The sequence below is a fragment of the Schistocerca gregaria genome, chromosome 6, assembly GCF_023897955.1.
Source record: "Schistocerca gregaria isolate iqSchGreg1 chromosome 6, iqSchGreg1.2, whole genome shotgun sequence".
In the NCBI taxonomy this organism is placed as follows: domain Eukaryota; kingdom Metazoa; phylum Arthropoda; class Insecta; order Orthoptera; family Acrididae; genus Schistocerca; species Schistocerca gregaria.
Window position 1 is genome coordinate 428,449,790 of NC_064925.1, and position 18,441 is coordinate 428,468,230.

Below are 18,441 nucleotides of genomic sequence, written 5' to 3' on the forward strand. Positions count from 1 at the left end.
TCCAATTAAACAATGCACACAGAATTCTAGTTTTCATTGCAAATAAAAAATCTTAATTATCGATATTGCATAACAGATTGTTTATAAATTTGTAATGTTTCCTTTTAAACTGAATAATCGTCATTAAGAATCGATCATTAAGAACTTTTGTTTGCTATATGTGTGATACGTAATTAGAAGCAAAAAGACGTGCATTTTTCACAAAAACAGATGATTAGATGTGTGTTAATTAACATATATTTAATGAATATTATATTTAAATTTTGTTAAATTATGTAGAATGTAAGTATTCGAAATGAACGAAAAAATTAAAACTATAGAGAAAGACCATACCGACATTTGAACCAGTTCATTAGCCAGTTGCAATTCACCGACGCTAGAGAGTACGACGTGGGGCCTATCGTGAAAATCATCTTAACTGTAGTGAATGGAACTTCTTCAGAAATCTTAAAGGTCGACTTTCTCAAGAATTTGTGAGAGTTGCATCGAAATGCTTGGACTGATTAATACTTGAGTCCTGAATTTCACATACCATAGATACAAAAATTACATAAATCCTATTGCCAAGTGGAAATAGTTTCCCGAATAACATTTCGAAGCGAACACAGAGGATACCCTACGTAACTTGAGACATCTCTATTATACCGTTCTTCGGACTGGAGGGTAAAGAGGAGGGAGGGGTTGGATGAGGAAACGCGTGGATTTGAAATACGCAATAAGCATAACTTTTTTTGTATCCTAGATACGACATATTTACAAATGTAGTCATGGATATTCGTCCGTACAGTTAAACACAGGAACCAACGAAGCTATCCACGTCTTTAAAACAAGCCTGCGTAGCTGAGTTGGAATACTTTCGCTTCGCTTCAAGTGATACACCCATCTCAAAACCGTGCATTTATTGTTTCCACTCTGCAGTACACAAAGGGGCAAATATTTTGCCGTGCATCGTAGACTACCTGCATTTTTAAACAGAATTATTTTATTTCTAAAGGGATCGGGAGTTCTAGAAGAGAGAAGTCTGATGTTAGAAAGCTGACAATGAAACCTCCCGGAAAGAAACTGCTGAGAAATGTGCTATGTATTGAATCTCATGCTGTCATAAAGCAGGATTCGCCAGTTATTAGATGTTTACGTTGCAAAGAAAGTTAAACTAAAGAATTCCAGGCAGTATGGGCTTCATAACTGACTTATTTTCCTGCCTCTTTTTACGAAAATTTCGACTGCATAACGTAACAAGTGTTACCTGTCACTGCCTCGAAAACGCTATAAAAATACTTTCATCGTATAATAACAGCCGACAGCTGGCCATATCAAGGAACGACAAAGTGAACCTCGATATTTATTCAGGGGGAACAAACAGAGACTATAGTGTAAGTGCACCTCAGCATTGAATACTCGCGTGCGAAGGGAAGGAAATGTAACACAGTAATCGGTGCGCCACAAAAACACTTCTCCGAGGATGCTTCGACGACGGAGACACCAATCAAGAGGTGTGGATCCGTTAGTGTATCTTGCAGCGCATGTCGGAGACGGCCAATTATTTCACTCGCCGGATGCAGCTGTTTGCGAGTCCCCGGAAAGCAACCTTGCAACGACAGGTCTCGCGGCAATGGCTACAGTCTTTTACAACCTCGACCATCATAATAACTGTAACATGTCGAGTAGCTTCTGAAGAGCAACAAAAAAATTCAGAAGACCCACGAAAATGGCAAGCTTTATAACTAAAATTATAAAGGTGTTAGATGATGATAAACTGTCTCAGGTCACAGTATGTTTTTTGGTTTTCAGATGTTCAACACGTTTCAACGCTAAAACTCCACTTTTAATTACTACATACAATAGACAAAGGTAAACAACTGAAGAAAATTTTAGCTTTAAATGTGAATGTTGTACTTGAAAATGGAGTTTATGCTCCGAAACGTGCCGAACATCATACAAATAATAAATATTTAGAGACACGAGACCATTTATCGTTATTTAATAGCTTAACCCACGAGTTTCCCGTTGCAGTACGTCCACAACAAAAACGTCAGTTGATAATGTAAAATTCGAAAACCTCGAACAATGGTGAAGATTATGATATTATTATACGTCGGTATGGTAGTGTTAAAGATACTTTATTTCTCTGATGAATGGAAGAACACTTGTGTCACAGATGAAATATCGCTTTCATCCATTGCAACTTGTTATTATGCACTTACAGCGGCTCATCCTGCCTGGGTCACCACACTTCCCCTCAACTGTTGACTGAATAGTCAGGCTGCTCATTTTCGAAAATTACCAGTACCTAGGTACCCAACACAATGGTACACATTTTCTTCAGTGCTCTGAAAGTGAATCATGTCCTTGAGCATCGTTATCGCAAACTATTCGACGTCCACAGCTGGACAAGAGTATCCTCCAGACTTTTCCATGCATTACGGTGTCCAGCTATAAGTATCAGGCTGTGCCACAAATTTCTTGTCTCATCGATTTTGTTCAGTACTTATTAGTTACGTGATCTACCAATCTAATCTTCAGAATTCTTTTGTAGCACCACATTTCAAAACCTTCTATTCTCTTTTTCTTTAAACTGTTTATCGTCTCGGTTTCGCTTCCATACACGACTACACTCCACACAAATACTTACAGAAGAGACTTCCTGAAATTTAAATCTATACTCGATGTTAACAAATTTCTCTTCTTCAGTAACGCTTTCCTTGCCATTGCTAGTTTATATTTTATATCCTCTCTACATCGACCATTGTCAGTTATTTGGTGCCCAAATAGCAAGTCTCATTACTACTTTAACTGTCTCGTTTCCTAATCTAATTCCCTCGGCAACATCAGATTTAATTTGACTACATTCCATTATCCTCGTTTTACTTTTGTTGATGTTCATCTTATATCCTCCTTTCAAGTCACCGTCCATTCGGTTCAAGTGCTCTTCCAAATCCTTTGCCGTCTCCGACAGAATTACAATGTCACTGGAAAACCTCAAAGTTTTTATTTCTTCTCCACGTGTTTTAATTCCTACTCCAAATTTTTCTTTTGTTTCCTTTACTGTTTGCTTAATATAAAGACTGAATAACATCGGGCATAGGCTACAACCATGTCTCACTCCATTCCCAACCACTGCTTCCCTTTCATGCCCCTCGTCTCTTACAACTGCCATGTGGTTTCTTTACAAATTGTAAATAGCCTTTCGCTCCCTGTATTTGACCCATTCCATATAAAGCTGACCCCTGACCCGGCAGGTTAGCCGAGAGCGCTAATGTGGGGATAGGTGCGCCGGGTTACACGGCTCGCAGACATGGGCAGACCTTCGCACTATTCCATGGATTACATTAGCCACAGACAGTTGGGGTACACTAATTCCGTCCCGGGGGGTACGAGGTGGCAGCAAGAAGGGCATCCGGCCACCCCTTAAATTAACCTTGCCAAATACGATTATCTTTGCCGACCCTGCGTCATTGCGGGAAAACGGCACAAGCAAAAGAAAAGAAGTAATAATAAGCTGATCCTCGTCCTCGATGGTGAGTGTTCATTGGAGGTGAGGGTATCATCTGGAGTGCCCCAGGGAAGTGTGGTACGTCCGCTGTTGTTTTCTGTCTACATAAATGATCCTTTGGATAGGGTGGATAGCAATGTGCGGCTGTTTGCTGATGATGCTGAGGTGTACGGGAAGGTGTCGTTGTTGAGTGACTGTAGGAGGATACAAGATGACTTGGACAGGATTTCTGATTGGTGTAAAGAATGGCAGCTAACTCTAAATATAAATAATTTTAAATTAATGCAGATGAATAGGAAAAAGAATCCGGTAATGTTTGAATACTCCATTAGTAGTTTAGCGCTTGACACAGTCATGTCGATTAAATATTTGGGCGTAACATTGCGTAGCGATATGAAGTGGGACAAGCATGTAATGGCAGTTGTGGGGAAGGCGGATAGTCGTCTTCGGTTCATTGGTAGAATTTTGGGAAGATGTGGTTCATCTGTAAAGGACACCGCTTATAAAACACTAACGCGACCTATTCTTGAGTACTGCTCGAGCGTTTGGGATCCCTATCAGGTCAGATTGAGGGAGGACATAGAAGCAACTCAGAGGCGGGCTGCTAGATTTGTTACTGGTAGGTTTGATGATCACGTGAGTGTTCGGAAATGCTTCAGGAACTCGGGGTGGGAGTCTCTAGAGGAAAGGAGGCGTTATTTTCGTGAATCGCTACTGACGAAATTTAGAGAACCAGCATTTGAGGCTGACTACAGTACAATTTTACTGCCGCCAACTTACATTTCTCGGAAATATCACAAACATAAGATAAGAGAGATTAGGGCTCGTATAGAAGCATATAGGCAGTCACTTTTCCCTCGTTCTGTTTGGGTATGAAACAGGGAGAGAAGATGCTAGTTCATCTACATCCACATCCATACTCCGCAAGCCACCTGACGGTGTGTGGCGGAGGGTACCCTGAGTACCTCTATCGGTTCTCCCTTTTATTCCAGTTTCGTATTGTTCGTGGAAAGAAAGATTGTCGCTGTGCCTCTTTGTGGGCTCTAATCTCTCTGATTTTATCCTCACGGTCTCTTCGCGAGATATACGTAGGATGGAGCAATATACTGCTTGACTCTTCGGTGGAGGTATGTTGTCGAAACTTAAACAAAAGCCCGTACCGAGCTACTGAGCGTCTCTTCTGCAGAGTCTTCCACTGGAGTTCATCTATCATCTCCGTAACGCTTTCGCTATTACTAAATCATCCTGTAACGAAGCGAACTGCTCTCCGTTGGATTTTCTCTATCTCCTCTATCAACCCTACCTGGTACGGATCCCACAGCAGTGAGCAGTATTCAAGCAGTGGGCCATCAAGTGTACCGTAACCTACTTCCTTTGTTTTCGGACTTCATTTCCGTAGGATTCTTCCAATGGATCTCAGTCTGGCATCTGCGTTACCGACGATTAATTTTATATGGTCATTCCATTTTAAATCACTCCTAATGCCTACTCACAGATATTTTATGGAATTAACTGCTTCCAGTTGCTGTCCTATATTGTAGCTAAATGATAAAGGCTCTTTCTTTCTGTGTATTCGCACCACATTACATTTGTTTCCATTGAGATTCAGTTGGCATTCCCTGCACCATGCGTCTATTCGCTGCAGATCCTCCTGCATTTCAGTACAATTTTCCATTGTTACACTCTCTCGATACACCATAGCATCATCTGGAAAAAGCCTCAGTGAAGTTCCGATGTCACCTACAAGGTCATTTATGTATATTGTGAATGGCAACGGTCCTATGACACTCCCCTGCGGCACACCTGAAATCACTCTTACTTCGGAAGACTTCGCTCCATTGAGAATGACATGCTGCGTTCTGTTATGTAGGAACTCTTCAATCCAATCAATTGATCTGATAGTCCATATGCTCTTACTTTGTTCATTAGTGCGTTAGTTGTGGTACGAGGTACCCTCCGCCACGCACCGTATGGTGGATTGCGGAGTATGTATGTAGATGTAGACATATAAAGCTCTCAGTAAAGCGATTTTTTTTTTTTTTACCAAATAGTTTTTGTAAAATCGTTTGAGAAAGATTCGAGGGTGCGTGCCTGGATTCTGTCATCGCTGACCGGCCGAAAGGTGGAGAACACTTAACGGCCGTCCGTTCTGAACGAACTAATGAACTCGTCCAGCGTTTTGGACGACAGCTGGTCGAGCTATAGCACGAACTACTCGCGTGGGGAATAACGGAACGTGACGTCTTTCGGCAGGAGCTGGTGTCGCACTTCGACGCCTTCAAGTTCCCGTCGTCGGACGTGGTGCAGTTCCGCGCCCTGGTCACGCCGTGCGTGCCGTCGTGCGAGCCGGCGCACTGCGAGCTGGGCGGCTCGATCGCGGTGGAGGCGAGCGACGAGGACCCGGCCGCCTATGCCGTGGGCCGCATCGAGTCGCTGGGCCGCCGCCGCCGCCGCCGCTCCACCGCCGCCGCCGGCCGGCACAACGCGAGCGCGCCCGAGGACCTGCTGCTGGTGCAGTCGATCCGCATCGCCGACAAGTTCTTCGGCTTCGAGCGGCAGGGCGGCAACGCGAGCGGCGACTCGTGGGCCGACGGCGCGGCGGAGGCGACGGGCGGCTGCGCGTCGACAGCGGCGGTGCTGGCGGCGGGCGCGGCCGCGCTGTGCGCGCAGCTGTGCGTGCTGGGGGCGTGCGCGGCCGCGTGGCGGCGCGCGCGCAGGCACGACAAGCTGCGCGCCGGCGCCGGCGGCAGCGCCGACAGCGTCGCGCACCTCTACGACTCGGGCTACGCGCGCCGCTTCTGAGCGCCGAGCGCAGAGCGCCGGGCGCCGCGCGGGGTCGACGGGCCGCGCCCCGCCACCCCTTGACCCCGCGCAGCCACGCCAGCCGTGCCGCGACGCGCTGCTCGCTCCACTTCTCTCCGTCCGGAGGGACCTGCCGCTCGCAGCACACCCTACTGCCGCACCTCACTGCGTTTTCGACACGATCGCTGTACATCTTCACTCTCTTCTTCTGCGGCATCCGTACTACGCTGGGTGGTTCGTGTACGGGACGTATACCGGCACGAGATGGGCCCTGGTAGGGACGCGGTCTCCCATGCTTCAGCCAGAGCGCTGCACGTTGTCAAAATGAAATTCAGTAGCTTGTAGCGTATCGTGCTGTGGCATTTCACTGCGCCTTTGACACAACTGCTGTTCATCTTCACGCTATACTTCTGCGGCAGGAAACTGGTCTCCAATGCTTCACCGAGAGTGCTAGTCTGTTGCAGCAAGTCAAAAGCAAATTTCGTAGCTACGAGCATCCCGCATTGTCGCACTTCATTGCGCCTTCGACACAATCGCTATACATCTTCGTGCTCTTCTTCAGCTGCTGCTGTACCACACTGGGTGGTTCGTCCACAGTAAGCACAACGGTAAGAACGTGGTGTCCGATGCTTCAGCCAGAGCACTGCACGTTGTCAAAATGAAATTCAGTATCTTGCAGAAGACCGTTATTGTGGCATTTCATTGCGCCTTTGACACAACTGCTGTCTATCTTCACGCCATACTGCGGCATCCTTACCGGTAGGAAAGTGGTGTAAGTCTATTGCAGCAAGTTTGTCAAAAGCAAATTTCGTAGCTAGGAGCATCCCGCATTGTCGCACTTCATTGCGCCTTCGACACAATCGCTATACATCTCCGTGCTCCTGCACCACACTGGTTGGTCCGTGCACAGTAAGTGCACCAGCACACCGGTAAGAACGTGGTCTCCGATCCTTCAACCAGACCGATAATCCGTTGCAGCAGTTTTGTCAAAAGGAAATTCAGAAGCTCGCAGTACACCGTTACTGTGGCATTTCATTGTGCCTTTTACGCCACCGCTTTTCATATTCACGCTATACTTCTCCAGCGTCTGTACCGTACTAGTTAGTTCGTGTACCACTACGAAACGCACCCTGGCAGGAACGTAGCATTTAGTGCTCTAACCAGTCTGCTAATCTGTTGCAGCAAGCCTGTCACACTTAGAAGCACCTTTGATCTAAACAGTGTAAACCTTGACGCTCGCACTCTGACAGTTTTTACCCTTGTCGGAAAGTAGTTTAGTATCGACTTGCACTGGATGTAAGTAACTGGGAACTCCTTCATCCGTGTTCGTTAAGCCACTACCTGTCTGTGCTCTGTATAGTACTGCCTTTGCGGAGACTCGTGCAGAACTTTCGCTCTCGCGGGCGAGCCAGGCTGTGCAGCTTGGTGCTTTCTGGCGCTCTGGAGATCTGCATAAAAGCCTCACTTTTGCCATCTGCTTCTCCCTATCTGCATAAACGTCTAACTTTTACCATGTCCGTGCAGGACTAAACTAGTGGAACAGCTCCGACGAGCAGTAAACACGAAACATTGCAGGGAGCAGGGGCAGCAGCCAACAAGACAGTATTTGAGGCACTGGTATTTACGATCTACCAACTGCCGTTAGTCAATTTTCTTCCAGAAATACTGTTCACTTGGATCTTCCTCTTAAGGTCTTTCCTCTCCTGTCCCTTTCTCCAAAATTACAATCACCCCATACAAATCATTGCCTTGGTCGTGTTTCAACTTTATTGTCAGTTTTTGCCATGATAATTCCCCGTTATTTTTTATGCGTTAGCCTAGCGTCTATTGTGGAGAAACGAGATCACAGTGAGCTGACGCAAAAAATTCGCGTTGTTCTCTCTCCCACTTTTACCAATAACAAGCTGTTTTGATAGTATTTTGCTTCCAATCACCTGAAACTGGACTCCATAGGGAACATTTTTTCAAGTTACAGCGGCAAGACATTGTGCAGATGGACTATCAGTTCGTATTTTGACTTTACGGGCTTCCTGTCTTACAAGTTTCGAAAAAAAAGAGAACCTTCCTTCCTATCTTCCCCATATGACGTGGTTCGTAATACGAGATGCTTTTATGAAGCGCCAAGGCTGCCATGTTTAGCGTCAAGGATATATGGAACAGAGGCAGTCACGAGGTATGAGGAACATAAAAGAAAATGTGTCAAAAAACAGGAAAAGAAAGAAAAAACAAAATACCCAGTGTTTCAGTCGTATGACGGTAATGAGGTCACTGGCATTTGCTATTTCTTTTCACACAAAAGCTGCACAGTAATGAGGTAAACATCGGTCCACTGACTGTTCAAGCGATATCTCGTACGACGTACGCCCCCTCGTAAAGTACTGTGCACTTGACGCTGTATCACAAAAGGAGTCACTCTTGTCAGCTTTAAAAACGTACATCGTTCTTGTCCCCAACGACGGACACTTAAAGCGCAAAGTGTCAGAAAGGAGAACTGTCGGTGAACCAGGAACATCGAAGACGAGACCGCTCATCCCAATTGCGCCGCTCAGCAAGAAATTCGCTGGGTTCCGTACGATAAACAACAGTTATAATGGTTTTTCGTGGACGTCTTAACAGCCGAATGCTCGACGCAACGTGGAATAGCTTGAAATAGGCAGAGTTCTAAACTGCCATAAAGCTGCAAATATTACGCGTATCGCTGACGCCGAAAACTCGAGGCACAAGGTATCTGCCGTGAAGGCAAGCGCATAGTAAGGGGCACAGCATCTGGCAATGGCAGCGCATCGACTTTTGGTTTTGGCACGGACTCTCGGATTAGCTCAAGTTCGGCCATTATCCCGTAAGTTACACGATCCGCTCGGAAGCGCTAATTCCCAGGCCGGCACGGTTCGGTTGCAAGTAGAGCTCTAAATCGTGAGGCAGTTTACACGCGACTCGATGAATACGATATTTCTGCAAGTAATTCCATAATTCAGAGTTTGCTGGTGGGCGCAAGACGGCGCCTACACCACATACCTCTGCAGTAGTCCGAGTCATTTCGAAACGCTGTTGTGATTACCAGTTAATATTTACGTCATCTCAATGTTCAGCGACCCGAGATTTTTCGACGGTCGCTAAAACCACACATTTGGTGCCACAATAAGGTGCAAACTAGAGAGGCAACAAGCTTTTTCACGTGCATCTGTAACACGGTTCGCCAGTAGATTGTTCTAGAGTGTCTCCTGTCCCTGCCCCTGGGTACAAAGTAGGTTGTGAATGCTGATGTGTATAGCGTGCACTCGCCACGGTTGGCAGTAGGAACAGTAGCAGGTGAGTGCGACTGTGTGACGGAACGAGGACATACACTGCAATACTTTTATCCAATGAATGAACTGTCGTTTGTGTACATAAAAACTGCAACGCCGACACTTAAGGCACGGCCTACAGCTCGACTGGAAGGCCACCTGGGGTGCTCAGTTGGTGGTGGGAGGTATTTATTCGCAGGCTTCGCCGCTTCTTCGTGTTCTGTCCGTATCGCTGCGACCGGCACTGTGCCACAGCTCTCGGTGGTACGGAACTTCACGGTTGCACAACAGATGAAGTTCCTTTCCCCACGCTTCGGAGCGAAGGGAAGGTAGAATTCACAGCTGTGCTACGCACTCGGCCTCTTGCCCACGTAGGCTGACTGTTAGAAACCGAGAGAGGCGCGAGATTCAGACTCTCATTACATGTAGCGCTTTCTCACGCTTCAGTCCGTACAAAGGAATCATGTCTTGTTAGCCTAATAAGTTTATCATCTAACATTACCTCCAAAAATATTTAACATTTGATATTATATACATGCCCAGTATTGTTTTGTAGACACGTATTTAAAAAATAACATTTTAAGTATTTGTTAAGATTGTGAGATTTTAAGAATTGAATATTAAGAATTGAATATTATTCATTTATGGTCATAAAGCTTAAGTCAATCACTGGAAGTAAGAACTACAGGCGAAATAAGAGAGAATTTCGAAATTTAAGTGACCTTTTAACAACGCATCAAGTATGTACAATCGCTTAGTTCTTTGCCTCAATGTTAAATTTGTAAGTGAGGTAATTTGGTTATTTTTAAGTTAGATGTTCAGAACTTCATTAGTAATAAGCAGTTTATGCTGCCGTGCTACTGGAGGCGTTGGCGAAGAAAGCGTACAAGTCCTCGGGACACCATACCGAGCCGAGTTGTAGCTTATTTCATTCGAGCAGCGCCAACCTGGACCACCAACCGAGGACTTGTACGCTTCACGGGAAACGGGGTCGTGGTCGATCTGGCACTGATCGCTCGCCCAGTCCCCGTTGACTACTATACAGCAGCCTCCAATTGGACTTCTTGTTATGTAAATACAAGCCTATGCTTAAATAAAACACTTTAATACAAACTGTATCGAACTGTATTTTACTTATTTACCTCTACTACACTGAACCTATCTGCCAAAGAGACAGTATCGTGTAAGTCGTCATCAGAATCTTTACAATACGGGTACAGCACACACTGAAGAAAGGCAAATCAACGTTTATTGTAAATCTATATTCAGAGAAAGCTTTTGACAGTACTGAATGGAATTGTAAAGGTATGTAGCAGGCGAAAAAGAGGAAGGGAAAGGTTCTCTGGAACTGGTACAGGAGCCCCGACTGAGAGTCGAATGGCATGAGTGGGAAGCCATAGCTGGGATGGGAATGGGACAAGTCTGTAACCTCTCTTCAATCTCTATATTGACCAAGCAGTAAAGGGAACACAGGAGAAATTTGGAAGGGGAATTAAAGTTCAGGGACCAGAAATAAACATTTTGCGGTTTGCGAATAATGTAATTCTGCCAGGGACAACAAAGGACTTGCATCATCAACTGAACGGAATTGATAATGTCTTGAAAAAAGGTTAAAGATGAATTAAGCAAAAGCAAAACAAGGATAATGGAAAATAGCACAATTACATCAGGTGATGATAGAATTAGATTAGGAAATGAGACACTGAATGTAGTAGACGAGTTCGTATTTGGTCTCTAAAATAACTACCGATGGGCGAGGCAGAGTGGATATAGAATATAGACTGGCAATAGGAAGAAGAAAGACATTTGTTAACATCGAGTATAATCTTGTCGGTAAGCAGTTCAGACAAGAAATCAGTAAAAACTTTTCAAATGTGAAGCTACAGAAGAATTCTGAAAATTTGATGAGGAGGTAGTGAACTGAATAACGGAAAAAGAAATTTGTGTCACAAATCGACTAAATCAAGGGGTCAGTCGATAGCATACACCCTGAGCCACTGAGGAATCGTCGATTGCCAATGGAAAGAAGTGTGAAGGGATTAGCCAGAGATGAAGAGATTTACACAGGGTAGACTAGCGTGGAGAGCTGCCTTAAACGAGTCTGCAGATTGAAGACCACCACCGCCACAACAACAACGATAAAAACAACAGGTACAGCACTCGAATCTACTTCATTTTACGAAGCTTAGTCATGGTAACGACAGGAAAAGGTGTCACATTTGGTTTACAAAGAGGCATTATCGAAGCTTTCGCCTGAAACCATTATGGCAACCCATGGAAAAACCAGATCACGATGGCTAGATAACGTAAACAAGACTGTACATCTACACATAACAGTGTTTGTCTGAACCACTACTGACCCATTTCAGCTCTGCAGCCTTCTTCAAGATTACATGTCTGAGAAAGCCGGGATGATTTTGTAGCGAATACGTAGATTTCCAGGAGATACTCACCCATCTTGGATTTGAAAACTGTAACCGACAGTACTCAACTCTTGTGGAAATGTATTACGTCGTAAACTGCAACAGATTTTTTTGAACGCTGGTTAAGGATGTACGCACAACATAGATAATTTATGTGTCTTGGTCGCTGAATTGATGCTGCTGATTCTTTCATGGAAGTTGACATCAACCAGAAGTATGACAAGCGAGTGGGCCTACTAGTGTACCGTCAGTGTTGAGCGCCGAGGGCCGACAGCCAACCGCACCAGACCCCCTGACGACGAACTTTATCTTGACAGTAGGCAGTGTGCTTCTGTCGAGAACATACACATCTCCCCCTCCCCCCCCCCCCCCCCCCCCCCCAGTTGAACAGAAACGGAAGAAAAGAGGCAGAGGGTTCGTAGCACTGACAAACACAACTAATGTAAGAAAAATATATTTTGACTAAAAATTATTATTGAAACGAATACTGTTTAGACTAATGACACTGAAAGAACATGACGGTGGCCATTTTCGCAGTTATCTGAGAATGGACTACAAGAGAACTTGTAAATTGCAGTGTTTGGTGGGACGGTAATTGTGAAACAGAACAGTGTCACGAGAGAAGCAGCTACCGCTGAATACAGCCTTCGCCGCTTTAGCTTTCTCAGCTGACGGAAGAGGATGTACAGATCTAAAACACAGCACTACAATTTCTCCTACTTTCAGAAATAATCCCTGAAACTTGTGAATCTATATGTAAAGCCCTGAAAAAACACGCACATGTAAGGAAAACACATTTGAAAATGTAAACGCTTTCTCCTTAGTACAGAACGGCCGTCTTTGCGACTAAATAAAGGGTGTTTGTCACAAGTGCTTAATTTCTTCCCCAATACAATAAGAACAGGAGATGGGATAACAGATGAGATTAAAATTGGGAGAGAAGTTCGACAAGGCAGTTGTCTTTCACCTGCTCTGTTTAATAAATTGTTAGACGATTAATTTAAAAACTGCTTCCAACAAATTGGTGGTGTATAATCCAAATCGTTTGAAACATTTATTTGCCTACTTCGTTTTTATTCCTTATTGATTTACTTACCTACCTAACTCTCCTAGCCCTAACAGATTAGATGCGGAAAAAATACTAATTAAAAAAAACCTGCAGAATGCAACTGCGAATCGAACACATGTTCTCTGCTTCCCAGCCAGATGCCTCGGTCGCTGAGCCAGCACTGCTTTCGTTCAACAGCTCATACCTTATGTGTAAGTAAGCGGCAGTCGAAAAAATTTCTTTTCTCTATTTCTAGTGAAATATGCTTTTGTGGGCCCCATATATACTGATGAAAAATGCTCAGTGTTAAATTATCTATAGATCCTGCGAAGTCTGAGTCAACCGTACGTCATGAACTTTAAGGGTAGCTTCCTAACAAAAAGGGAGAGGGGTTACTGAGCCAAAATATCTTAGTATTTCTAAATTTAGGGTGTACACAAGCGACCCGCAAACATGAGCCGAATCTATTGGCCCTCTCTTAAGCCTTCCCCTTGGAAGTCTCTATGGCCGGACGTCGTGTCTAGCGTAGCGATAATAAATCATACACACAAACCTTCCTTGTCAACCAGCCGATCTAATAGTGAAAATTATATCAATATTCCTGCAGCAGTTCGTGAGATTAGCCTCAATACAGACAGTAAAACGCAGCGAGGGACTTTAATTTGTAATATACACAGATAATGAAACACAGTTCAGCGAAGAAGAGCACACACAAAATCGACACTGCGAATGTTTCGAAAGTAACAAGTCAGCTTATAACAGGCAGACAAAAAAAAAAAAGTTCAAATGGCTCTGAGCACCATGGGCCTTAACAGCTGTGGTCATCAGTCCGCTAGAACTTAGAACTACTTAAACCTAACTAACCTAAGGACATCACACACATCCATGCCCAAGGCAGGATTCGAACCTGCGACCGTAGCAGTCACGCGGTTCCGGACTGAGCGCCTTAACCGCGAGTCCACCGCGGCCGACAGGTAGACAAACAGCCATTTATATAGTCACACAGGTGAACCTCATAAGACAGCAATAATCAATTTAGCGATTAATTGATAACACAGGTATAAAACAATGGCAAAATTTTCAGTCACAGTGAAAAGAGCTCAACTTGCGTTCGTAAATATAAAAATTTCTTTCACTAAGTATGCACTGTGTGTAGCTTCACCTTGTAGCAGAACACTGCCTACATTGGTATGACGACTACAACTACTTTCTTCCTTCAACGACAGTGGGTAACAAGGAGGGGCATCTGGAATGATGAGCTCTACAAACATGGTAAAATGCTTCGGCCAAAGGAAACAGCGCCTGCACCGTTGGTTGGATCCGGGCATTTTAAAGGTTCACATAATCCTGTAAAGTGGCCAGACCGTGTATCGTGAAAGGGTTGGCATTATCTTGGCACAGTTTGCCAAATCAATACGGATCTGCCGCCAGCCTTAGAAGCTATCATAAAACCTTCAGATTCGTAAGTTTGCCTCGACGATAACCATAACGAAAATGATCATGCAAACGAAGTGGAAAACAATACGTCGCAGTAAAAGTTAGTGTACTAGCACAATTCAGTTGTTTTAAATTCAATTTTATTTTCGAAATAGTGGTCTGCCCCAGCTTTGCGTGGGCAGCGAAAGTACGAGGGGCGGTCAGTAAGCAATGCAACACTTTTTTTTTCAGAAAGCAGGTTGGTTTTATTCAGGATTCTAACACACCGTATCATTCCCCACTCTCTTGGCTACAAAGCCCTATTTTTCAACATAATCTCTGTACAGTGCGACGGCCTTACGTTACCTTACTAGGGGTCTGTATACCCACTTGGTACCACTCTGTTGATCGATGTCACAGCAAACGTCTTGCCTCCCCATCATCCAGTACTGCTTCCCGTGAAGTGCAATCTTCACTGGACCAAACAGATGGAAGTTGGAATGTGCGAGATCCGGGCTGTAGAATGGATGAGGAAGAATGAAGTTTGTGAGCTCCTCTCAGGTGTGCAGACATTGTGAGGCCTTGCATTGTCACAGAGGAACCGAGCGAGGTGGCGCGGTGGTTAGCACATTGGACTCGCATTCTACAGGCCAACGGTTCAAACCTGCGTCCAGCCATTCAGATTTAGGTCTCCGTGATTTCCCTAAATCTCTCCAGGCAAATCCCAGGTTGGTTAGTTTGAAAGGGCACGGCTGACTTGGCTTTGACACTATCCGCGCCTGTATTCTGTCTCCAATGACCTCGATGTCGACGGGACGTTAAATGTAATATTATTTCTTCCTTCCTTCCCTGTCATGGAGAAGTGGAAGTTCGTTTGCATTTTTGTGGCAACGATCACGCTCAATCGTTCCTTCAATTTCCTGAATGTAGCACAATACACTTCAGAGTTGATTGTTGCACCATGAAGGAGGGCATGGTTCAAATGGCTCTGAGCACTATGGGACTTAACTTCTGAGGTCATCAGTCCCCTAGAACTTAGAACTACTTAAGCCTAACTAACCTAAGGACATCACACACATCCATGCCCGAGGCAGGATTCGAACCTGCGACCGTAGCGGTCGCGCGGTTCCAGACTGTAGCGCCTAGAAACGCTCGGTCACTACGGTCGGCGAAGGAGGGTATCAAGCGGCATAATGCCTTCAGAGTGCCAAAAGACTGTCGCCACGACTTAACCGTCTGGAGGTGAGGGTGAGGCTTTGAACTTTTTCTTCGGAGGAGAGATAGAAGGGAGCCAGTCAATGGATTGCTTTCGTTTCTGTTTCAAAGTGATAAATCCATGTTTCAGCACCAGTGACGATGTTCGATATGACATTGTTACGTTCGGCCTCGCTACGTGCAAGCAATTCAGCATGAAAGTCCTTCGTTGCTCTTCATGGTCTTCTGTCGGGAGCCAAGGAACAAAAAAAAAAAAAAAAAAATCAACAGATATAGGCACCTCTTCCGCATGGAAGACAAAGCACATACGAAAAAAGCTTTTCTCTACAAACCAACTAGTCGAAGAGCTGTTGGGCACCCGACAAAGTGATGAGAGGACGACCTTGGGATTCCTATTTGAATGCAACGTATGACATGGCCTGTCTGTAAGATGATGATGATGATGATGATGATGATGATGATGACAGTGTAAATGTAGTACATCATCTTGTCGGTCTGGCGTTTGTGATCTTTGATCATACGCACAATTTAATCTATCGAGCAACAACAATATCTGATCAAAAGTATCCAGACATCTATTAATGGACATTAATATGTGCTGTGTCCGTTCTTGAATTCTGCTGGGAACCTTTCAAAAAGATTTCTGAATTTCTGTGGAGGAATGGCGGCCGATTTTACCTCAAGAGCTGGAACCAGAAAAGGTAGCGATGTTGAACAATGGGGTCTAGAGCGAAGTTGAAAGAAAGGAAGGAAGATTATGGTTTAACGTTTGCCTATATCAATGTTATTGGAGATAGAACACGTGGTACGAATGTTTCAAGGATGGGGAAGGAAGTCGGCCTTGCCCTCCAAAGGAATCCTCCCAGCATTTGCCCACAGTGACATAGGGAAGTCACTGAAAACATGAATCTGGATGGCCAGATGTGGATGCGAACCATAGTCCTCCCAAATGCGTCGTTCCATCTCATCCCAAAGATGTTCCCTTGGGTTCAAGTTGGGATTCTGGGGTATCGTCTCCAAACTGTTCTTCTAATGTATTCAGAACACAATGGTGTAAAATGTTGAATTTTTTATACTTAAACAGTCCCAGCCACATAAATATGTTCATTTATTTACTGGTGTCCGGTTTCGACCATTGTTCTGGTCATCATCAGACCACTTACTCCATGGGAGTCTGCTGAAGCTGACAAGGAGGAGGCGCCACTCTGGGAAGCAATGGTTATCATCCTCATAGAGTGGAGCCTGCTCCTCGCCAGCTTCAGCAGACTCCCATGGAGTAAGTGGTCTGATGATGACCAGAGCAATGGTCGAAACACGTCACCAGTACATCAGTAAATATCTTTATGGGGGGACTGTGTTATTATTTTTAAAAAAATAACATCTGTTATAACCGATTACTTTCCAGTAGGAACAAGGCAAAACGTTTCAAGAAATTTTAGGTGTAAAATGTCTTTATATCCTTCTGTATTTAAGGTTTTCTTATGCACAATAAGGGTACCACACACTAATAACGAAAAACACCATCATATCGTAACACCACCTCCACCGTATTTCACTGCTGTCATCACACATGATGGCTGGTAACGTTGTTCAGGCATTCGCTAAACTCAAACCTTTCCATCGTCATTCCAAATCACTTGTTTCCAATCATTCACTGTCTGGTGGTGTCGCTGTTTACAACACCTTAAGCGTCACTTAGCACTGACTACAGAAACGTCTGACTTATAAGTAGCTGCCCAACCATTGCACTCCATTATTTTTAACTCTCTACGCACAGTTATTATACGACGGTGGCTTGAAAAGTTCTCGGGATCACCACGAGAGGTCAGCACTAGCTGTTGCTCGTAAACACGTGCCACGTCAGTGCTCTTGGAAGAGAGCTATGGCGGTACCGTGGTTCTGTTGTTGTTCCCGCGTAGTGATTTGCTAAGATGAAAAAAATCGAGATTCGAGCAGTGATTAAGCACCTCGTAAAGAAAGTATGGAAGCAAAGGACATTCATGCCAGTTTCCAGAATACACTGGGGGACTCTGCTCCTTCATATCCAACTATTGCCAAGTGGACAGATGAATTTAATTTTGGTAGGGAGAGCTTAGATGATGATCCGTGCAGTGGTCGGCCAAGATGTATCACTACTCCAGAAATCATTGCAAAAGTGCACAAAGTGGTCCTGGAGGATCGCCCATTATAACTGAAGACTTTGAAATTAAAAAAAAAAAAAAAATTGGATGATGGGTGCCGTGACTCTTGACGCTGGATCACAAACGCAAGAGAATGGACATATGGGAACAATATTTGGCCCTTTTTAGAAGAAACGAATAAGATTTCTTGCGCCAGTTTGTGACCACAGGTGAAACTTGGGTGCACTACTATACCCCAGAGACAAGACAACAGTCAGAGCAGTTTGCTATTTGGCTTGTGGGGCGCTCAACAGCGCGGTCATCGGCGTCCATACAAAGTCCCAATTCTTACATAGCCAATTTTTTCACGAATAATGATGATGATGATGATTTCAATGAAATGATGAGGACAACACAAACACCCAGTCCACAGCTAGAGAAAATCCCCAACCCGGCTGGGAATCGAACACAGGACCCTGTGATCCAGAGGCAGCGACGACAGTCAGAGCAGTGAAAAAATGATGATACTCCACCACCAAAAAAAGCAAAGACAATTCCTTCGGCGGGGAAGGTCATGGCATCAGTGTTCTGGGATGCGAAGAGGATTCTGTAAGTAGATTATCTCCCCACTGGGCAAACA

The 18,441-nt window shown here is 44.6% G+C and overlaps 2 protein-coding genes across 4 annotated transcripts in view; one reads left to right on the forward strand and one right to left on the reverse strand.

Annotated features, from left to right (window-relative positions):
- LOC126277974 (uncharacterized) overlaps positions 1–6,382 on the forward strand; it is a 207,627-nt gene extending 201,245 nt beyond the window's left edge. Inside the window, exon 8 of the mRNA XM_049977630.1 lies at positions 5,747–6,382. Within this exon, the coding sequence (XP_049833587.1) occupies positions 5,747–6,295 (549 nt within the window). The 3' untranslated portion in view covers positions 6,296–6,382. The remainder of the gene's footprint in view (positions 1–5,746) is intronic.
- The window catches only part of LOC126277975 (autophagy-related protein 16-1-like), an 865,117-nt gene that overhangs the window by 704,240 nt on the left and 142,436 nt on the right, over positions 1–18,441 (reverse strand). The window lies entirely within an intron of this gene.